General features: G+C 40.4%; 1 protein-coding gene across 1 annotated transcript; it reads left to right on the forward strand.

The window, feature by feature from the left end:
* LOC120567771 (FYVE and coiled-coil domain-containing protein 1-like) lies at nt 1-23,982 on the forward strand. The gene is given in 19 exon segments (XM_039814781.1): nt 1-92; nt 672-762; nt 1,122-1,228; nt 2,972-3,097; nt 5,060-5,166; nt 9,197-9,340; nt 10,115-10,211; nt 10,319-12,227; nt 12,230-12,753; nt 14,443-14,535; nt 14,877-14,995; nt 15,268-15,435; nt 15,533-15,673; nt 16,763-16,971; nt 17,186-17,327; nt 18,663-18,767; nt 19,798-20,008; nt 21,004-21,113; nt 21,266-23,982. Coding segments are annotated over 18 exon segments (4,449 nt in total). The 5' UTR covers nt 1-92; nt 672-701; the 3' UTR covers nt 21,342-23,982.
* The last annotated feature ends 571 nt before the right edge of the window (nt 23,983-24,553 follow it).

Below are 24,553 nucleotides of genomic sequence, written 5' to 3' on the forward strand. Positions count from 1 at the left end.
GTCAATCATCCATAGTGCCCGCCCCCAACGGGAAGCAAGTTTCTGCTGTATCGCCTACAAGCTGGACATTGGGCAATTTAGCTACACATCAAGTACGTTCGTTATTTTACCGTTTATTTGATATTGAAGTGTTTGGCTTTATTTACAACCAAACTCCAATTTTTTGTAGCAGAAACTTACAATTAAATATAACCAGGAAATGAAGAGCTAAGTGCAGGTGCATGTAGTAGGATAGCGCTCGCCAGCTTTGAGAAATGTATGTTTATGTCACGGTTTGTTGCATTTTAAAGCCGTTTCAAAGTGATTTAAGTCAACTTTGCTGGTTTGTATGGTCGAAGGAGGATAACAGTATATACGTCGTGTGTCAGTGGGGTCTGATAAGGACACTGTCGCTACAAACAGTGATGAGCTTTCACTCGTCGTGATGTAAATGTTGTACCTCCTCTGACTGTAGGCAAATTTGTTGCTAACTTTACTAAGCTAACGTTACTGTGGTTTCTTCATCTTAACAAATGCATGGACCCCTCTGGAATATTTAAATTGTTTAATTTGTTAAAGACGTTTTGGGTTGGGATGAATTCAACACTGTATTTATGAAAGAGACTTCACAGCATGGGGGAAACTAATAAGGGCAGTGCTATTTTCTTTCTTTTTTTTAATCCTACATGCAGAATTCTTGACTACACTTCCCTTTCCCCACAATGGCCTCCTCCTCATCAGTTGGAGATAATCAACTGCAGAGGATAATCCGAGATCTGCATGGTAATTGTACAGTTCACACTTAAAATAAACACCATCCCTTACAGTATATATTGCTCTATGTGTGCAATGCAGCAGTTTTTTTGTAATATTTGAAGTAGGGCATATGTCTGTCTCCAAACAAGAAATATCAAGGCAAACATTATAAGATTTGGCACACAGTATATTGTTCCCAGAATAATTGCATGATTAGATCAGTCAGGAAATGATTTGTGCCTGAAAATCTATAACTGATAGACATTTCGCAAAAATTGTTGTGTAAGCAAAAAACTTATTTCATTCTTAAAATGTTTTTCCCCTTTGTGTGAACCATAACTTGATATTTGTGTATGTGTTAACAAAGCTGTTACTGTCTTGTTTAGATGCTGTGTCAGAGTTGAGTAAAGAACACAATGAGTGTGGTGAACCCGTAACTGATGACAGCTCCTACCTGCACAAGTTCTTCTATAAACTAGAATACCTGCTGCAGGTATGGTCTCATATACCATACAAGTGTTGTTTGGAGTTTATCAAGATGATCTAGTTTGTGTTTGAAAGTGTACCAACACTGCTCATCTGACTTGCTAGACCAGTGGTTTCCAAATTGGGGATTGGTACCTCTAGAGGGCTAACAAGATACATCAATAAAGGGCTTATGAGATGATTCAAAAGTTAGAAAATAATAAGAAAATACATTGTTTTGTTCTGTGTATTTTCTGTCTTCTCTTAAATGTTTTTCTTCTTGTGAAACACCGTGAGTCTAACTTTTCAGGCCTCAACAAAAAATGAAACAACCTGAGAAGGAACATCACATTTTGGTTGAATTGTCCACATCTCAAACATATGCAACCTGCGGATACCAGGGATTGTGACTAGCATTGCTTTCCTACAAAGGGTCAGAAATTTAAAAGATTAAGAAGCAGTGCTTTAGACCAATGATTCCCAACCTTTGTTTGGTTGTGAACCCTTAAAACCCTTTTTCTTTCTCTAAAGTGGTTGTATATTTGTTAGAGACCATGGAAGCAGAAACTATGAGTACACAAGAAACACTTTTCACAAGAAAAAGTATACTACATACAGTAAATGTATGTAGCAGAACTACTTCCCCCTCCTTGTCCAATCAGTTATCTAGTGAACCATTAAATTCATCTGGTGACTGTTTGGAGGGGTCTTGACCCCCAGATTAGAGACCACAACTCTAGAAAGACTAAGGTGGAGATGAGAGAGTTTAGAGAAATTATATTAATGATTAATTTTTACATGCACGTAATATTCCGTTTTTTGCCCTTATTCTGAAAAAGACGATATTCTGACTAAGCTGTTTACATGGCTAATGAAAGTGAATATTCCACTAATATTCCCATTTTCATATAGCCGTGCAAAATATGATTTTTCCACCGGTGGCAGACTCGTGGGACTGTGCAAACACAGCGTGCTTCTTTCGTTCCTTCAACCAGCTTCTTGAAAAGGTCGGCGATGTGTGTGCATATCCAAAAACCTGTTAATATCCAAGTCTTTCATAATGTTTAAAAGTAGCTGTGTTTATCCCTTTTATCTGTTCTGCAGCCTTGCAAACTGTTGGCTGGCTGGTTTGTGTATAGCTATAGCTAACTATAGCAACGCACAGCTGACCGTAAGCCTGCTGTAAAAAACCCGATTGAGACGCATATTTCGAATGTGCTGTATACATGTCCAAAGAATACCTCTAAAACCCGAAATATCCCACGTCCTAATCAGAAAATGCTATATTTGGAAAAAGGCCGGAATATACAACCAGAATATGCCGTTTACATGAATTCGGAATTTTTTTTTTTCCGGAATGATAGTGGAATATTGCTGTGCATATAAAATTACTCAATGTAGTCTGGCTTACTGGATATACAGTGCTGGGATAAAGCCTGACATGTCAGGCATTCTGCTCCCCTTCTGCTATTTATATTGCAAGGGCACCATCGCTGCATCCGGGGCTTTGCAACACCCAAGATGATTGTTATTGGTTTAAAGAAATGCAAACAGGCCAGAGCGTTTCTTTTCCCCCCCCTATGCCAGAATGATAAGCGGTTTAGCTAGACCATACTCCAGCATTGACACAGCGCTGTGGAGGTGGTCTGCCTATGCAAGACTAATTACAATGTGAATCACACAGCAGTTTAAGACAGACCTGTTGTACAATCCACACTGCTGAGGACATATAAGGTAATTATGCAATAATAAGGTGATGCATGTTTCTTAGTTTGACCAGAAAGAGAAGACAACCTTTCTTGGTCAGAGGAAGGACTACTGGGATTACTTCTGCGACTGCCTGATTAAGATCAAGGGAGCTAATGATGGCATCCGTTTTGTTAAGTCCATCCCTGAGGTAATCCTACTCTGCAACACACACACCCTGTCACCCTCTGTGCCTTGGCCCTGCCATGTCGCACAAGGCATGCAGACACACAAATACACCATATAACCATGTAACTAATCTTCTAGTGAGTCAGATACAGTAAGACTCTGTGCTGCTAATTTACTTGCTGCCTTACACCTTGTTCCTCACCTTTTTATCCCAGGAATTCAGTGGTGAGCTTTATACTGAAACAGCTGTAGTTGAATTAGTCCGAGTTTGTACTATGTTTAATTTGTTGCTTGTACCTTCTGTGTGCCTTCTTGTATTTATATACAAACAAAATTATTTCTGTAGCTTTTGCCTTGTGGGGTATTAGCATATGAAGCCATGTTGTTCTCTCTAATAGGACTGCAACTAATAATTATTTTTATTATAAATAAATATGCTGGTTATTAATAGTATATAAAATATAAGAAAAGTCAACAGTCCGAAACCTAAAGATATTTGATTTACTATGGAACCAGCTAAGTTTTGTCTTTTTTTTTTTTTTTTTTTTTCTTGAAAACATTTGTTGACTATGATTTAATTATTTAAATAGTTGCCAACTTATTCTCTGCCAATTGTATAATCGTTTAATCGAGTACTGGTTTTAGCTGTACTCTAGTAAGTAAGTAACTGACAATCTGATGTTAAATAACAAAATGTGAATATGATGTGTCAAGACTGTAATAACCTTTCTTCACTGTCCTTTTTGTTATCACTGATTTCCTGGATACGATAGATCCATCACCTTTTTATTATTGTATGCTAAAATTGCATGAGAACATAGTACCAAAATATTATTTGGGAATTCAGTTTAGGGGTGCATGATATATCGACTCAATATCGTTATCGCGATGTCACGTTGCGCAATATTATATCGAAAGTGTCGCGATAAGTATGCAATGTTTTGTTTATATTGTGGAGCGCTGCATCCCGTCCGTTGGCTGTGTGGCTTAGTTGTGTTTGATTTAGAGCCCGCTTGAAATGCTATAATAATGATGATGATCATCATTTCATTGGCCAGTTACCGTGCCACTTGCATGTTAGTACACGTCAGCGCACGGGTCCACTACGTGACAAACCCAATGTAGCGTACCATGTGTGTGCATATTTAGACAGAGGGACAGTGTAAGTGAAGAAATAGAGACAACAAAATGGAACGAAAAGTTGTGTCCTGTTCTTTATTTATATATTTTATACTGTATAACCAGTAAAACATGACCTATAATGGTCATTATTTATTTATTCATGTTGTACCAGTCCAATATGACTGTCAGTTGAAATAAACCTTGTGTTGTAAGAAAACTTGTTTTATTTGTTAGGAATCTATTTTGATGCGTTTTCCCATAAAAATATCGTTAATTAATATCTACATCGCAATATTCATAATCGATATCGCAGTATCACATTTTGTCAATATCGTGCAACCCTAATTCAGTTCAATTAATTGAATGATTGTTTAGCTCAAGTGCAGTGCAATTGTTCCAGTCCAAAAAAAAACTTTTTATAAGTAAGCTGTATTCTACCATGAGAGAAGTAATTACTGACGGATTACTGAGTCCTGATTTCTAAGCATAGTTAAACCTCTCATTGTATGCTAATTGACACTAATTTCTTACTAAAAACATATCTGTGGTTTTAAGTTTCAGCGGTCAGTATTTTTTTTCTTTAAAAGTCACATACCAGCTTACTTGTTGAAAACTTTGGGTACTCTTAAAATATTACTTTGACTAGGAGAAAAAAAGAGACTAATCAATAATGAAAATAATCATTAGTTGCAACCTTTTTTCAAATTAGTATTTTAATGTCACATTCAAGTAGAGATTATTCAGAAGGTAGGGCGCCATTGTTTAATACGTTTGACCTAAGTGACACTAACTAGACTATAAACTTACTGACTGTGTGTATGAGTGTGAAAGTACACTAAAGTGTGTATTTTTGTGTCCTCAGTTGAAGACATCACTGGGGAAAGGAAGGGCCTTCATCCGTTACTCGCTTGTTCACCAGCGTCTTGCTGACACACTGCAGCAGTGTCTTATAAACCAGAAGGTCACAAGGTCAGTGGACACACACACACAGCAAAAGTATTCACCCCCCCTTGGCATTTTTGTGTTTTGTTGCTTCACAACCTGGAATCAACATGGATTGTTTGAGGATTTGCATCATTTAATTTACAGAACATGCCCACAACTTTGAAGATGTTTTTTTTTATTTTTTTTTGTGAAACATACAACAAATAGGACAAAATAACAGAAAAATTTAATGTGCATAATTATTCACCCCCCTAAAGTCAATATTTTGTAGAGCCACCTTTTGTGCAATTTGGATAAGTCTCTATGAGCTTGCCACATCTTACCACTGGGATTTTTGCCCATTCCTCCTTGCAAAACTGCTCCAGCTCAGATGGTTTGCGCTTGTGAACAGCAAAATCTGACCACAGATTTTCTATTGGATTGAGGTCGGGGCTTTGACTAGGCCATTCCAACACATTTTCAGGTTTCCCCTTAAACCACTCAAGTGTTGCTTTAGCAGTGTGTTTGGTCATTGTCCTGCTGGAAGGTGAACCTCCGTCCTAGTTTGTAAGTTTATTTGATTAGGACAATGCACATTAATCAACATTTCTGTAAATGCGCCAGTGTTAGACGGCTAATTTTCAACTGTAGTTACCTAGTATGCATATCTTTATGGTGGGAAGAAACCAGAGCACCCGGAGGAAACCCACGCAAACACGGGGAGAACATGCAAACTCCACACAGAAAGGCCCGGGATGCCCTGGATTCGAACCCAGAACTTTCTTGCTGTGAGGCAGAAGTGCTAACCACTGAGCCACCGTGCTTGCCGTCCTAGCCTCAAATCACACACAGAGTGGTACAGGTTTTGCTCAAGAATATCCCTGTATTTGGCACCATCCATCTTTCCCTCAACTCTGACCAGTTTCCCAGTCCCCACAGCATGATGCTGCCACCACCATGTTGGATGGTGTTCTTTGGGTGATGTGATGTGTTGGGTTTGCGCCAGACATAGCGTTTTCTTTGATGGCCGAAAAGTTAAATTTTAGTCTCATCAGACCAGAGCACCTTCCTCCATACATTTTGGGAGTCTCCCACATGCCTTTTCGCAAACTCAAAACGTGCCATTTGTTTTTTGCTGAAAGTAATGGCTTTCTTCTGGCCACTCTGCCGTGAAGCCCAACTCTGTGGAGCATACAGCTTATTGTCATTTCAAAAAAGGTGTGTATATGTAATGACAGATCATGTGACACGTAGATTGCACACAGGTGGACATCATTTCACTAATTATGTGACTTCTGAAGGTAATTGGTTGCACCAGAGCTTTTTATGGGCTTCATAACAAAGGGGGTGAATATATACGCACATGCCAATTGTCAGTTTTTCATTTCTAAAAAAAATTTTAAGTATATATTTTTGTCATTTCACTTCACCAACTTAGACTATTGTGTTCTGATCCATCACATAAAATCCAGATAAAAAAACATTGAACTAAAGGCTGTAATGTAACAAAGTAGGTAAAAAGCCAAGGGGGTGAATACTTTTGCAAGGCACTGTAAATGTTGTCACTTTTGTTCCCTTTAAGTTTCCAAGCAGCTCAGGTTTTACACCATTGCGGTGTGATGATGTCCAGTCTTAGGAAGTGTGATTCTCGCTTCCTGATTTATGTTTTACTTCTGTTTTCACAGAAAAACACAACAGCAACGTAGTTTAACCAGACACCAAAGATCCCGTCTCAATTCCTCAGCTGTGTGTGTGTGTGTGTGTGTGTGTGTGTGTGTGTGTGTGTGTGTGTGTGTTTGTGTGTGTGTGTGTGTGTGTGTGTGTGTGTGTGTGTGTGTGTGTGTGTGTGTGTGTGTGTGTGTGTGTGTGTGTGTGTGTGTGTGTGTGTGTGTGTGTGTGTGTGTGTTTTACTACAGATGAACATTAAATATATGGTGCGATACCGGTGAGCTGGTTCAGGCTGTCAACTCGAGCTTCACTGCTTGCATATACACGTGACATAACTCACTCTCCGTATCATTTACTTCAGACCCGTCGCCCTGACCTCTGTGGTTATGAAGTCCTTTGAGCGCCTTATGCTTTCACACCTCAAAGCCATCACCGACCCCCTCCTGGAACCCCTGCAGTTTGCCTACAGAGCCAACAGGTCTGTAGACGATGCAGTAAACCTGGCCCTCCACTACATCCTCCGGCACCTGGACTCTGCAGGAACCTACGCCAGGATCCTGTTTTTGGACTTCAGCTCTGCCTTCAACACCATCATCCCGGCTCTGCTCCAGGAGAAGCTCTCCCAGCTTGGTGTGCCTGACTCCACCTACAGGTGGATCACTGACTTCCTGTCTGACAGGAAGCAGCATGTCAAGCTGGGGAAACACGTCTCCAACTCACAGACCATCAGCACCGGATCCCCTCAGGGCTGTGTTCTTTCGCCTCTGCTCTTCTCCTTGTACACCAACAACTGCACCTCCAGTCACAAGTCCGTCAAGCTTCTGAAGTTCGCGGACGACACCTCCCTCATCGGACTCATCTCTGATGGAGACGAGTCCGCTTAGAGGTCGGAGGCTGACCACCTGGTGAAGTGGTGCAACCAAAACAATCTAGATCTCAACGCTCTAAAGACAGTGGAGATGGTTGTGGACTTCAGGAAGAACCCAGCCCCACCTGCCCCCATCACCCTCTGTGGCTCCACAATTGACACTGTGGAGTCTTTCCGCTTCCTGGGAACTACTATCTCCCAAGACCTCAAGTGGGAGCTGAACATCAGCTCCCTCGTCAAGAAAGCACAACAGAGGATGTACTTCCTGCGGCAGCTGAAGAAAATCAACCTGCCAAAGACAATGATGGTGCACTTCTACACAGCCATCATTGAGTCCATCCTCACATCCTCTATCACCATCTGGTACGCTGCTGCCACTGCCAAGGACAAGGGCAGACTGCAGCGTATCATTCGGTCTGCAGAGAAGGTGATTGGCTGCAATCTGCCCCGCTTCCAGGACCTTTAGCCAGGACTCTGAAGCGTGCTGGAAAGATTGTGGCCCACCTCCCACCCCGGACACAAACTCTTTGAGCCACTCCCCTCTGGCAGGAGGCTGAGGTCCATCAGGACCAAAACCTCACGTCACATGAACAGCTTTTTCCCCTCCGCCACTAGCCTTATTAACAAGGCCCGGAAACCACCCTGACTCTCCACCTGGCTCTTCATGCCACTGTTCTCTCTCTGCTGTAATGCTCTTTGCTCTTTAGTTATTTATTTTATTTAATTTTTTTATTTAATTTTTAATTTTTATTTCTATCTTTATTTTTAATTTAATACATACTGTGTACATATACTTATACTTATATTGTTTATACCTATACTTATATTGTTTAATATTCCATTTAGAGAATGTGTGATGTGCACCAACAACACCAAAACAAATTCCTTGTATGTGTTAAAAAACGTACTTGGCCATAAAACCCTTTCTGATTCTGATTATCAAACACCCTCCTAATATGGCGGACTTTTTAAAATGCAAAATGTCCCTATCTCTGCCTTGTCAATGCCGCTGCTGCCCTGCCCCCCACCTGTATTGCTGCCTGCTCTTTCAGCCCCACAGTACCAAATTCAATACTTTTTAGGCTCCGACTGAATTGAGTATCGGAAAATGCTTTGTCATTCAATATCTAAAGAGTAAATCTCAATGAGCCAATTAACATGCAGCATGCTTCTACCAAGATCTAATAATGTTTGTGATTGGCTGTCTAACATTACATGTCATAGAGGTATGCAGCAAAAACTCTCAGGAACCGGTATCGAAGTCAGGGTATTGGTACTGGTACCGGTATCAAACATTTTTGAATGATACCCAGCCCTACTCTCCAATATCTCATATAAACTTATCTGCAGGGAGTGATGAGGTCGGAGTCCTGCCGCCAAACACTATATTCTGCTGTTATAATAAACATTTCAAATGTGAGTTGTCTGACTGAACTATTTTGACATTATATTATATATATATATATCCGTGTTTGTTTGTCCTTGTTCTCAGAATTGTGTTTTATGTTTATTTTTTATTTTTATATTCTTCCCATTCAGTGACTGGTATTATGCCCGGAGTCCCTTCCTCAAGTCTCACCTCACTGCTGACATAATCAACCATCTTTATGAGCTCAACCAGATCCAATTTGATGTGGCAGCCAGAGGTTACGACCTTGATGCAGATTGGCCAAAATTTGCAAGGTAATGAATTCCTACAATTAATCTTTATACTTTTACTTCTTTAACTTCTTAATCACCAGTTTCCTTTTGTTATAGAAAAACACAAACTTGATTCTGCATGTCATAAATAAACAATAAAATCTTCTCATTTTTTGGTATCTTGGTTGGAAATAATTTTTATATTGATCAGAGACAGACGGACCTTAAGTAATTTTAAAAAACACCCAGTTGAGTAATGTAGAATTGTGGTGAAGTGACATTGGGTATTTCACAACTTGAAGTAACACTTAATTACTATCTGATCACTCTGCACGTTCACAGCTCTTTTTTGAGTGTGTAAATGTGTGTGTGAGAGTCGGTGTATGCCGACAATGTGTGAGCGTTGATCGCTGTTCCTCACGTCAGCACCTTTGCCAAAACTTTTCACATCCTTGTCATCCATTTGCAGTTACTCTACAGGCAGCGGACACATTTTTTTTTTTTTTTAAAAAGCCTAACTTGTGTTGTTGTGCATGACATTATTGTGATTATTGGTTAAATCTTACAATATAATGCAGTGCAGCAACATCTACAACAACACAAGCTATGTCCACTCACTCTGTTGCCCTGGGTCAAGGGTCCTCTAACCTTGTTAAATAATAGGGGACCCATAAAATAAAGTGTTACTATAGAGCCACCTAAATAGTTGTGTCCGTCAACTTAAGTTCCTCTTTTGTGTCAAGTTTGATGTCATGTTTGTCTTACTATTAAACAGGTGTTAATGACCTTAATATTTGGTATCTTACTATGTCAAAGGAGAACATTAGGCACTGCCTCACCAGCATCTCTGTGGAGGCCTCCCAGTCGCTGCTCCAGCATCAACAGCCTCATTAGCAGCTACTCACACTCGCAGGTACTCAAATACTTCTATACGTAATCTAGATAAACAATCCTGCACAAATATTTTAGAAAATGTGACTGTTTGAATTTAAAATCTCTGTTGTCCCATTCACTAACCAGGCGCAGGAGTTTCTTCCAATCTCAGACTTGAGTCAAAGTCTCCTTGGTGAACTAGGGGAACTGGGGGAACCCTCTCCTTGCAGCATCGCAGAGAACCTCCGCATTGAGCTCGACCAGTCGGAGCTCAGACAGCAAGAGCTTCTGATCCAGGTTCAGGAGTTCGGGAAAGAAGCTACTGAGCTCAAAGGTGTGGTTAAAGACCTTCAAGGCCAGCTGTTAGCAGTTCAGAAGTCCTCTAGCCACTCTGTATCTACTGCAGCCCAAAGTAACCAAGAAACAGAAAATCAGGAGAGAGTAAATCCCCTTCAAACCTGTAGGGAAGCAATAAACAGTGAACTTCACGACAGACTCACAGCTGCTGAGAACAAAAATATGGAGCTTCTTTCTAAGTTGGATGAGGCTCTCAAAGAAAAGGGACAACAAACCGCTAGCTATTGCAACTCGGCCTGGAAAATCCAGGAGCTCCTGGATAAACAAAAGACCACTGAGGAGGAAAGGTTGGAGGTGAAAAGAGAGGCTGAGGACAGGACCAGGCACTCTGAGCGTTTGTCCCAGGAACTTAAACTCCGGGAAGAAGAGTTGAGGAAGAGTGAGGAAAAGCTGGCTGAAGTAACAGCCCGAGCTCATGACGAACGTGAGGAGGCACTCAAACGGTTGGAGGAGCTCCAAAGTGCAGTCAGGCGAATTCAGGGGGTGCTGAGTTTGAAAGAGAAGGAGACGGGGAACTTGAGAGCCCAGCTTCAGGATTTACAATCATCACTGGAGTGCAGAGAAAGGCAGGCAGAGGACCTGAGGAAAAGACTGCATGAGGAGAGGGAGGAGGTAGAGCAGAGATGGAGCATGAGTAGTAGCCAGAATGAGGAACTGGAGACCCAGCTCTTGGATCAAAGAAGAGCCCTAAAAAACAGAGAGAAAGAGCTTGCCGTTAGTTCAGAGAGAATCAAACATTTAGAGGAGCAGTTGGAGAAGCTAAATGTTGAGAAAGAAAATCTGAGCTCGAGACTTGCTGATAATGAAGTTGTTTTCTCTGAGAACATTGAGGACTACAAAACCAAATGCAGCAATCTCATGGAAATAAATGCTAAGCTACTCCAATCAGTTACGAAGAGTGAAGGGAGCATTACAGAGCTGACTGAGAGCAGGGCAGCCTTGTTAGAGCAGCTAGCTTCTTTGAGGGCTTCTGAAAAACACTTAAAGGGCCGAGTTGAGGCTGCAAAGATGTGTGTGGAAGATCGAGAGAAGAAGCTCCTAGATGAAAACTTGCATTTGGAGGAGACGGCCCAGAAGACGCTTATCCAGAAGGAAGTATCTAATGCTCAATTAAAGAAGCTTGAGCATGAGAACAGGGAGCTTTTTGAGGTCCAGTCCTTGTTAAAGAAACAGTTAGCCACAACTCAACAAGAACTGGACTTATTCACTGCCAAAGCTGCAAAGTTGGACCAGAACCTCATTGTGTCCCAAAGAAGCCAAGCAGAGTTACTTGAAAAACTCCAAGAAACTGAGGCTAAACTGAAAGAACAGACTGTTGAATGTGGTCGTCTGCAAGTTAGAGCAGAAGAGCTGGAGAGGAGGACAGGGGAGTTGCACGATGAAAAAGGAGCTGCAGAGAGCAATGAAAAAGTGCAGAAGCTTCATGATGAGCATCAGACATCCTCAATGGAAACCAAAGGGGCCCCGTTCAGACTAGTTATCGCTGAAGCTCAACTGGAGCTCAATCTAAGGGAGGTGCAGCGGCTCCAGGAAGAGGTGGTGGAGCTCAGGGCTCAGCTTCTAGCAGGAACTGAGGAGAGGATGAAGGTTCAGGCACTGCAGGAGGTGACAGAGTCCTCTAGAGAGGACTATCTTAGGAAGAACAACTTAAGGCGCTACGCGGGCCAGGGAAAGGATGAAAGGAGGCAGCGGACGAGACAGGACGATCCCGAGAGGAGGCTCTTATGCGGGAGCGTGACGGAGAGGCTCAGGCTCGGGCAGGTCTGGCTGCGGAGGTGACTGCCTCCAGAGAGGAGCTCAATAAACTGAAGCGGGGTTATGAAGCCTTGTGTCTGGACAACAGCGAATCCAGGGAGGCTCTCCATAGAGCCAACACAGAAACGGCTGAACTCGGTGTGCATGTGTGTATGCTAACTGCTGAGAATGAAGAGGCTCGTCTGCGCTGGGAGGGCTTGTCAACGAGGCTGCAAGAGCTGGACGAGGAGGCAGCTCAGGAAGCAGAGAGGCTGAATACTTGCATGGAGCAGCTGAGTCAGGAGAATCAACGGCTCCTCGGTCAGCTCCATAATGACGAGGGTTTGTTGGCCACCAAGCAGGAGCTGCAGGGTAAGCTGTTCAAGGTCCAACAGGAGGCTGAAGCTGTGCAGGAGACGTGCCAGGAAGAGATCCAGGCACTCCGCTTCCAGCTTAGCAGCCAAGCCCTGAGCTACGACAGCCAGCTCCAGGTCAGCCACAAACAGCTCAGCTAAAGAAATGTAGCAAGCTTTAATGCAGTGGTTTTCAACCTTTTTTGAGCCACAGCACATTTTTTACATAAAAAAAATCCCGCGGCACACGACCAACCAAAAATGACACATTGTAGCCTAATAATCAGAATCTGCATTTTTCCTTTAAAAAAATGTATCCATCGCTTTTGCAGGCTTACATTGATGATCTCGGCCCTACTGCTTACATCCTGTCACTGCGGGATGCGCGCAAAAGGTGGCAACAGGGCTCCAGACTAACTTTTTTTCACTAGGAGCACAGTGGCCCCCAACTGAAAATTTTAGGGGCACAACCAAAAGGTGCTGTAGAAATAAAGTTGCCTTGCCTTACAACCTCTGCCTGTCAGTCAGTCACCAGGGCATAGAAACCACTGTTGTGCCTGTTCGGCTCCGAGGAAGTGTAACGCCAACAGCACCGCATCCGCTTTCTGCTCGCCATTACTATCATATTGCAGCAAACGCTGTCTGCTTGAAGTTATGAAAAACTGTAACCACACTTGAAACCACTTTATCTGCAATTCAGTGACTCACTGTGACTTCAACAAAACTGCAGAGCCCACGTAGTTTGCATCGTCTGCAGCTCTGCGTGTGTGCGAGTGTGTTTGTGTCTCTGTCAATTTTCAGAGAGGAAAGATAAGCTTGCGCTTATGTGCTCTCAAGTACCGAAATTTTAACGTTTAACGTGTAAAAAAAAGGGGCACATTTACTGGTCGCACATGTGTGACTGGATGTAAAATTCAGTCGCACACTCTCAAACTTTGGTCGCAAAATGCGACCATTTTGTCGCAGTCTGTAGCCCTGCTGTCAGTAATTCTATTGTCTTGAATCAACAAGGTCATTATTGCGCTATACTGTCACCTACTGATACAGAATAGTATTTAATTTCTCTGCCAGTCATCATATTGCAGGCACAGATGCGCAACAATGGCAAATTATTTGCAGCAACTCAATAAACAAATTTGTTGGACCAATTAAGTAAAATCGGATAATTTCTCACGGCACACTGGGCGATCTCTGTGTGCCGCGGCACAGTGGTTGAAAATCACTGTTTTAATGTATTAACATGCACTAAAGTAACCTGATAGCGTTTGGCTGTCTCCTGTAAGATAATTTCCTAAACGTGTACACAAGAAACCTGTTTTTTCATAACCAGGCTAGGGGATCAGAGAAACCGGATTTCTCCAGGAGAATGTGGATTTTTCTGCCATGTATACGGGTAACCCGGTTTCTAAATGGCATCTCGATGAAAGGAGAGATCATTACATGTAGAAATGCATTTTCATGTTTAAAATAATTCAAAGTCAGACTGAAACTAAAAGTAACAAAGCAGCCTTTTAGAAGGCAGAATAAGCAGTTTACAATGCTGAACATTTGTCTATAAAATTCAAGCTCATTTCTGCTGTGAGGAAAAGCTTTTGTGTTGTGCATGTACACACAGATTTACAATTCCCTGCTTACTACAGTGTAGCTAGCCTGTCCTCTCTGCATAAAATGATTTCTCAAGAGTACCCTGGTTACTAATGTGCACGTACACATACTGCTTGATTGTTTTATGTTGGGTAACATCAGCGGAGATACTGTAATACCTACATTTTTACCATATTTCATGAGTCATCAATTGATGAATTTGTGGTATGCATTATCATCCAGACTGTTACTCAAGAGTTACAGGAAGTGAAATTACAGCTGACTACGGAGCAGGAGAAAGTGGTCGACCTCGAGAACAAATACAAAAAGCTAGAGGTGAGAGGATATATTTATTCTAGATATGCTTAAAAGTTTGGTTCTTTATCATTAGCATGTTAATCTGGCCCCCGTCTAATCACTAAAGCAGCCCAGCAATGTTTTAAATTATGGCAGTGGAGGTAGTTTTAGGCAAGGAAATTAAGCTGTTAAACTAACTGTTAAACACTGCAATATGATAACAAAAAGCATATATGTGCAGATCTGTGTATTTGTGTGTCTAGGATTGATAAATAAAAATAAATTCCAGTTTTATATTTCTGCAAATGAAGTAATCATAACACTATGGTCACAAGCATAATTCCAGAAATAATGTCTTGCTTTTGCTTTACTGATTGCAGGCTGAGAATCAGAGATATTGCCAACAGATTGAGGAAAAAAACATCCAGATGGCCGATTCTGAAAATCTCATCCAGCAGAAAGAAGATGAGATAATCCATCTGAAAGAGAATCTATCAAGGTGAGATACTGTATTCATAATCACACATTCTGGACTGAATTAGAGCTCTGTGAAAAATGTTTTTAATCCTGTGTGTTTAGATCAGAATGTTTATTTTTCATTTAGCACGCCTTATCTAGGAATTTGATCTACTTGTTCTGAACTGTTTGTAAATCTCAAGCCTAAAAATGATAACTGCGTGAACACAATCAGAGTCCCAATGGTTTGGTTTGTTATGGGACATATCCTGAATCAGCCTGTCTATGTATGTATGGGTGTATGTGTGTATGCAGGTCTAAGGATGCTCTAGCAGTGGCTCAGCAGACCTGTCAAGAGATGAGTGAAAATCTACGGAGAGTCACACAGGACAAACAAAGCTTTGATCTTAGGACGGCCGCTGAACTCGATGATCTTTACCGCACCAAAATCAATTTGGAAGAAAGGCTTGTAGAACTCATCAGGTATAAACATACAGATTTACTCTGATCCACCATTGCTTAACATGCTTACAGTGTACCCTAGTGCATATACAAATGTGATTGATGGAGCTCTCTGCAGGGAGAAAGACGCACTGTGGCAGAAGACAGATGCCCTGGAGTTTGAGCAGAAACTGCGGGATGAGGAGACGGAGAGGGACGTCAACTACTGTCTGGGCTGTCACAGTCAGTTCAGCTGGTGGCTCCGCAAGTACAACTGCAGGTCAGATGGTCCTCTGTATATTAAACAAATATACTATATCTATATATCACCAGGTCAACCAATAAAGCTAATGTCAATGGTACTACTTTTAAACTAGTAGTGTAATGACAGTTTTTCTCGATTGCTAAAGTAATGTAGTTCTAAAAACATTAGGAGCAATTACCACATCAATTTATTCACAACACACGTACAGTATATGTAACATTTATACACAAAACTTGCTTAAAACATTTCACTCAAAAGTAAATAAATTCATCATCTGCCACCAAAATGAAAATTCTCTTTGTGATTGTTTCGGTCAAAATAGTGAAATGTCTCAGGAACTCACGCCCAATGACATTTCATTTCCACATTTCACTTCACATTTAGACTTACCAGCTGTAACCAAATAGTGAAGTCAGATAACAGCCAATTCAGTGGTAGTCATTAAACCACAATAACAGTACAAATGTCAGTTTCTGGCTCCATATCCAAAAAATGTGGTGCATTTGTAAAAGTCAGTCTCACTCCATGTAGTGTCAATGTATTTGAGTAAAGAAGGTACTGGAATTGCATCTGCACTCCAGAGTTTGAATCAAAGCGTACCAAGACCACCTCTTCAAGGAGGTCTCGCTACGCTTGTTTGGTCCGCTTATGGTCTGCATCCGAGTGTGATTGCTGCATTCGCACCTGCCCAAACGAATCTCACCAAGGGGGAAAACAAACTCTACTTCACTTCGGTGCAATTCAACCAAACTAAATGACACAGGTGTGAAAGCCCCCTTAGATACGTTGACTATTCCATTATCAAAGCTGAAAACTAAAGGTGAATTGTGCTTTTTCTGTTGGGACTTCTCAACTTTGGAGCAACTTTCTGCAAAATCTCAGAAATGGTTAAAAAAGTAATTGTAGCAGTCTGTGTTTTACATATTGTTTTATTTCATGTCTCTTTACAAAAATATTTGTAGGAATGATTTGAAACATGCTCTCAAAGCTAAAACAAATCTTTGCCTACTTACCTATTCATTCCTCTCTACAGTAAAATATTCTACATTTCAAAATGATGAGCAATTTTTTACTCTTTCTCACTTATGATATGTCTATTCCCAGACTGTGTGGGCGTCCCTTCTGCTACTACTGCTGCAGTAACACAGTGAGCACCCAGCAGGGTGGCCCCAGAGAGCGCTGCTGCAGGGACTGTTACAACCAGCACAGTGCAGTAGTTGAGCGCCACCCACAGGAGGAAGTGACTAACAGCACACCAGGGACACCTTTCAGTCGTTTGCTGCATGCTGGAAGAGCAATGACGAGTGTTTTAGGTAACAAACACACACACACACACACACACACACACACACACACACACACACACACACACACACACACACACAAACACTGAAGTAGTGTGTCAAATGCTGAGGTAAATGCACACTTGCTTTAGATTGGGGGGGGTGTTAGTAACAGCATACACCGTACAGTAAGAACAGAGTATAAAATGCAATAATGAACATGGAGCTGATGTTTATTTTCTAGGAGCAGTTGAAGGTGACAAGTTGGATGATGGTGTTTTTGACATCATTTCAGAGGAGGAAGTGAGTGGGGTCTATGACAGTGACTCCCTCTCTTTTGCCACTGCCTGCTCTCCTGGACACGGACAGCAGGGGGCAGCACAACTGTAAGTATCTTGCATGCGTTCACTCACGGGGAATTGAGACTGAGTATCAAAGACATTTTTCAAACAAAAGATTACAATCGATGATGTGATGAATCTAATCTGTTAACTTCATGCAGCATGGAGGGAAGACCTGGAACTGGTGTTCTCTCCTTACTTTCAGAGTGTCTTAAATGTCCGAACAATGTCTTTTTCGCCTGTCCTCAAAACAATGGCCCTTTAATGTTAACTCTAAGTTGACTGTCAGATGACTCTCATCGGACAACCACACATGGTATCATAGGCTTTACCAAAATCAATACATTAAGTACTAAATCTAAAATATAAAATGTTCGTTTCACATGTTCATTTGAGCCAGTAAACCAGGAATGAGATTTTAATACCAACCACAGAAACATATTTTCTATTTACAACATGTATGCACGCCATAACATTCAGGAAACTGGAAATGTTAACAGCAGTGAATAGAAATTCAAGACCATGATCTTAAAAAATGAATAAACATTAATTGAACTCTTTATATCCACGACGCTCCACTCCTGGGATTGTTCTGTTGCCGCTGGAAATTCCGCCGAATTTCACTCTTTTCAGCCAAATGTTCTTTGTGTTGTAATTTTACGATTTCTGAGGACTATGGTTAACTGCTCCATAGGGTTACATCCTGTCTCTGCAGATCTCTGCAGGGTAAATCCAGACAGCTAGCTAGACTATCTGTCCAATCTGAGTTTTCTGTTGCACAACTAAAACAACTTTTGAACTTACACATGTTCCACCAAAACAAGTTCCTTCCAGAGGCTATTTTGCAGCAGCACCGTGGCTCTGTCCGTTGCTTAGCGCCACAACGATTGTGATTGGTTTAAAGAAATGCCAATAAACCAGAGCACATTTTTCTCCCATCCCAGAATGCTTTGTGGACTAGCCTGACCCCTCCGCAGCACTGTGGAGGGTCTGGCAAGCAAGACTAATTGAACTCCTAATTCAGTTACATTCTCTTTTCAGCTTTAGAAGTTTTCTACATACATAATCTAAAAAATTAATCATGCACGTATTTGCACTTTGGCATTTCCTGTACAGCCGTACTATGTGTATAATTTTTTTTTTTTCAAGGCCATGTGTATGTGTTTTTATTGTATGTTTACTGTGTGAGCCACATCAAAGACTACTTTTGATTGCCTTGATACTGTAATGTTTTCTTGATTAACTTTTTTTTTTATTCTGTACAACTTTGAATAAGAGTGGATGTAATTAGATATTTTGGCACTTTTTGTAAGTGAAAATAATTCTCCACATATTGATAAAAATTATGTATAAATATAAAATATCTGTCGCTCTTTCTAGAAACAGCAGTGCCAGTGCAGGAGACCTAACATCAGAAGATACGGAGGACCTCAGTGCTGCAGTACAGGATGCAGAGATCTGTCTGTTAAAGTCTGGAGACCTCACGTGAGTTTCACATGCAGTGAAAGATAAACTTGAAAAATCCTCAGTGCAGCAGAGTTGTGTTTACGCGTGGATGCAGTCACAAGGTTAGACTTTAAACTTTCAGAGGAACTTCATAATGTTTTTTTCTAGTAAAAACTAATCCCAAAATGGGAAGTGAAACTTGAAGCTAATTCATGTGTGGCATGGACCGCTTTCCTAAATGTTACTTGGTATGTGTTGTGGGACTTTTGGATCACTTTTATTGTAATTTGGAACAGGTTTGTTTACGTAGTGAGTGTGGAGAAAGTTTAAGGCTTCTTTTGTTGCCTGTTTCTTTAAAGTGCCGTTGAGCAAAGCGTTAAATCCTATCCCCAAAAGTAAAATATATTGTGAATTTTTAGTCTGTAATTCTGTTTACAGGACTTTGGGAGTACTTTTGCATATGTGAACAAAGTTGATTAAGCCTTTTGTGGCTCCAGAGGGAGTTGCATAAAATTTGATGAATTAATAGCGTGGGTTGGGGCTGAAGACTACAAGTTTGAAAATGTCAAAAATCTTTGGGTGTGGAGTTCGAAAGAAGTGAGGTAACCAGACCTCTGTAGTTAATCATCAATCAATCATTTAATCAATCAATCAATCAATCAGATTGCACATGTCACCACCTTCCACAGTGTCAACCACAAAAAGCAAAACTAATTTTTGTAAAATAGACAATGCAGCACACATTTTTCAGAGCTGACGGAGAGGCGACCAGAGAGGTCCGCTACTTATTTCTGCTTGAGGCTAAGACACAAAGCTACATAAGCCACTACTAGCATAACACACCTGAATCTCCAACCAAACTGTCATTGGTCAAGATGCATTGTAGGTAATGTAGGCAAGGTTTGACAAGGAAGAAAAATAATGCATGTTATATAAAAAAAGACTGTGTGTCTGCTGCATCGATTTTGATCCTTTATTTTTCTCCAAGCACATAATACACAAATATACAAAAACTATATGACAATATTGTGAACTTTCTTGTATTCTGTTTTTATTCCCTCTGCTGTAGACTCTCCGTCCACTTCACAGTGAATGACATGTCAGGGTTTGGGGACAGCTCCCGAGAGCTCTTCATCAAGTCCAGCTGTTACAGCACCATCCCCATCACCATGAGTGCTCCTGGTCCTACTGTCTCCTGGACGTTCACTTCTGAACCCAAGAGCATCTACTTCAGTGTGGTCTACAGGGAGAGTACAGAGACTCCATTAGAGCAGGCCAAGGTGAGAAACCAGTATAAAGTGTGGATACACTTCACCAAAGTCAATTGGGCAGCACAATATATCGTTTTTTTATTTATTTATTTTTTTTTCGTCATTGCGATATCAACTGGCACAATATACATATCGCGAAAGACACTTGGAGATTTATTTGTGTTAGTTGAGCGAAAATATCAGTAGAAAACTGCACTTTGTTCTTTTTTTTAGTGGTGCATTTTATTTTCAATTCAATGTTCAATTTGTTCAATAAAAGAATGTTGTCTTTTAAATTCAACAAGCAATTTGTTGTATTTTAACAGAATACTGAAAGCAGCAGAAATGCAGAGCTGAGTGCACTTTAATATCTGTTCATTTATTGCAAGTGATATGGTTATTGCAATATTCAACGTTATCGCATATTTTCCTTATATCGTGTAGCCCTAAAAGTCAACCAAACAACTGCGAAATGCACTATTTGCGGGAGGATTTAAGTCCCTTGCTTAAATATTTATCTACCATCCATCATGTGGGAACTCGTGTCATGTTTGATAACTTGAGGATAATGAGTGCTCCGCCCTCAGCCTACTGCCGGTGTTACACCGTATTCTGTGACCCGTCACATTCTGTGACCTGTAGCAGTGCAACAACGTGTTCCTCTTCAGATGTATTTAGTTAATATTTACTGAATGATATTTGCTGTTGGTTTTATTTCTGCAGCTGGGTCACAGAGCAGTGACTAAATATGTGATGAAAGCCCAGTAGACTTATTGCGGTTTAAGTATGATACTGAGTACAATAAAAACAGTACAGTCACAACCAAACAAACTACCTAAAAAAGATTTGATAAGCGGATTCTCATCTGGCTTCAGATTCGATAAAATGCTATTGATTCCCATCCCCGCATTCTCTTGTCATTCTATCACCCTTTTTAGGGTGTCTGTACCCACTATATGCCAAAAAAAAATTCCCTGCTGTGGTTGTACATGTCAGACAGGATTTCAATCCTTTGCTCTCCACAGGTCTTGATCCCACTGACTCGCTGTAACTCTCACAAAGAGACAATCCAGGGGGAACTGAAAGTCAGAAACGCTGGAGAATACACACTAATCTTTGACAACTCTTTCTCCAGGTCAGTCACTGTGTGCTGTAATTCAATAATTCTTTGTTTCATGTGAGGGCTTTGTGTGTTTGCTAAAATTGCTAAAATGTTTGCATAGACCTCAAAACTAGACAGGAAGAAGCAAACTGAGTAAACATTTATCTGTTTTTCCTGTTAATTAGGTTCATCTCAAAGAAAGTGTTGTATCATCTGAGTCTAGACAAGCCTGTGGTCTACGATGGAACTGACCTCCTCTGAACATGACCGCAAGGATGAGAAATAGGTGTGAAACTGACTTTTGAAACATTAAGGGTCTTTAAGCTCATAATTTCAAGGCGACTGGTTTGGAGTCTACTGACATTTACCAACCTCAATGAAAGGTTACAGAATTTAAAAAAACATCTCTCTCAACTTGCAGGTTGATCATGAGGTGTTACAGCTAGAACACACGGCACGCTTAAGTGTCGCGTAACGTAGAAACGTACCTGATCGTGCGCCTGGCCATTCAGTGTGTGTGTGTGTGTGTGTGTGTGTGTGTGTGTGTGTGTGTGTGTGTGTGTGTGTGTGTGTGTGTGTGTGTGTGTGTGTGTGTGTGTGTGTGTGTGTGTGTGTGTGTGTGTGTGTGTGTGTGTGTGTGTGTGTGCGTGTGTGCGTGTGCGTGCGTGTGTCCGATAAATTGGCCGCCAAAATAAAAATACCTGCGCTACACTGCTATACGTGACGCTTGCATATACACACCGTGCAGTGTGTTCCTGCTGTAACACATCATATAAGTTCGGATCATGAGAGGCTGAAAACAATGAAGTAAAACAATGTTACACTATTGAATATGAGCATGCACTACCTTTTATAAAAGACTGACATAGTTTAAATGTAGCATTAAGGGTATCAAACTTCACTCTGAGATGACTGGAGGATTGTTGCATATTTGAATGTGAAGAACTTGGTATGTGTGCACATACAGGTTTCTCAGCACCTGCAGATGTAGCTCATGTAGTCAACTTTTGTTACTGCATCTTTGCAGAACTAAAGCTGTATTTATTTTCTTTGGCATGAGGTGCAATTGATTGATAAATCATGTTTGTTCCCATTATTTGCCTCGTCTCAAAGTAAGTACTACTACTATCTTTTGAAAATGGGATTAATGTGTTCTCTGCACAGAGACAAAAAAAAAAAAAAGTATATTCCCAGCTAGAAGTGGGAGATATGGATCGGTATGTATATGGTGTGATATCAATAGTCATCATGATTTATTAAATTTACCAGCGATCTGAAGTGAGAAAATGTTTAAAAGAACCAGACAGAAATGTCTGTTTTAGTTTTTGATCTAGGAAATTAAATGTGACAAATGATCACATTGATGCAAAAAAAAAAAAAACAGTATTGCCATGAATCATATCCTGATTATTGATTAGTAACATTACCCACAATGGCCTAATACACCCAGCGATATTAAAGGGAGGGCTACCACTCTACCAACGGTTTAGCTAAATCTTTGACACAATACCATCGTCGCACAGTATCTATCGTCATATTGTTCAACAATGGAAATATTACACAAATGGGACATGAGGAGACTTATGTTGAAAAAGATTACTTTAAAAAAATATCACTCTAATTTAACTCTTACCTTAACTGGATTTTTTTACATGCTTAAATGTACCATTAGCACATTAGTTACCATTGAATGTTACTAACTCTTTAAATTGGCGTGTTAAGCTCATGCTGTTATTGGTGGAGAAACTATTGGTGTCCAATGCATGTACTGTAATCGGTTTCAAAGTTCATGCTCATTTCACAGTCAGTACTGTATCTTTAAAATCATTGCCTTTTCAACTGTCATAAATTACAAGCAATGGACTTGTGTTTCAATCATGATAAAGCAGAACAGGAAGAAGTAGGATTTCTGTGGAAACATGCTTTAAATCAGAGTTTCTGATTGCAGTTAAAAATGTCTATGCATGCAAACACTAAGAACGTGCAGGTTTCTCTGACTAAACCCTCGAGGGTAATAAGAGGGAGCACCTTTCGAAATCTAAGTTTCAGTGCTTTGAATATTTAGTTTTTACTTCAACTTGAATTGTCACTCATGTTTTGTCAAATAGTGATGATTTGCATGAGATTTAGTGAAGAGAGGAGTTGCAATGACATTTTCTCCCTACATCCATAAAGCCTTTAGATGATTTTGATGTTCTTCAATACAGTTGTTTACTGTTGCTGTGTGATGTTCTAAATACGTTGTGCAGTGTGTCAAACCAAAATATGAATCTCCGTACAGCCTTCAAATAACACAAGTCCAAGTTAGACTTGTCTTATATGGACTTTAATTTAAAGGCTTTAATGTTGAAATTGACTTTTATTTCTCTATTGTGTCTTCACTCCATTCACACCATTTGATTATACTGACTTAAATATACTGAAACATTGCTTTGCTATTCAACAAAGACTATTTTAAAACCTTTTGTAAATTATAACATGACACAAGATTAGGAAAAATGAAACATTTTTATACATATTCAAGTAAGAAGAGTGATATATTGCCAAATATATTGGAAACATTTGTCTATTTAATTGTTCTTGAATGGGAGTTTCTATTTAAAAGCATTGCAGAAGGGCTGCTGTAAAATGCACTTTTAAAAGGGCTTTTTGTTGGTCTGTATCCCTTGAGCCTTCGTGCCAGTTGATGAATGTTTTTTTGTTTTTTTCCATTTGTATCTAGAGAGTGTGTGATTGTAGAAGTTTACTGCTGGATTTGTCAAAGGGAAGCTTTCACTCTTTGTCTTAAATGATTGTTGACAAATGTTTTATTGAAATAGCATTTACATATTTTACAGCATTTTAAGATTTATAATAGAATGGATTTAAGATCGTTGATAAATAAATAAGGATTGTGTGATAACTCAGAGTATTTGCTGAATTTACTGTATCTGCAATATATTACAGTGTGTGATCCTTTTTGTCCTCACAAATTTTAATTTGTTTATGGCCAAATATCTGCAAAACTATTGACATTCCCATCAGCCTCTGCTGTACTTTTTGTTTGGTGCTAATAAGCACATTTTTGCCTGTTTAACATTAACATAAATATTGTGAGCATGTTACAGTAGCATGCTCATGTTAGTTAGCATGTGGCTGAAGGCACCGTTGTGACAAATGGCTACGTTTATGTTGTATCGGAGTTATCGCAATTATGAGTTTCGAAAGGCTCTGATATATCTGACTTAGGCCCTTAAAAACATAATGAGTAGGATTGGTCAGTTGCGGTTTGAAAACACAACATTCAAAGTTGGCCCCTCCTCCCCAGCTCAACAAGGGTTACGGTGCTCGTCAGCATGTGAAAGCCAATCCCAGATTCAGTCTGGTTTTAGAACGAGCTTAGCTATATATTTAGGGATTTTTTCCTGTGTCCGCCATTTTCTTAGCTTCCTCTTGGATGCGTGCCTGCGATCTGGAACCTTGTCGCTACATCT

Source organism: Perca fluviatilis, chromosome 11, assembly GCF_010015445.1.
Source record: "Perca fluviatilis chromosome 11, GENO_Pfluv_1.0, whole genome shotgun sequence".
NCBI lineage: Eukaryota > Metazoa > Chordata > Actinopteri > Perciformes > Percidae > Perca > Perca fluviatilis.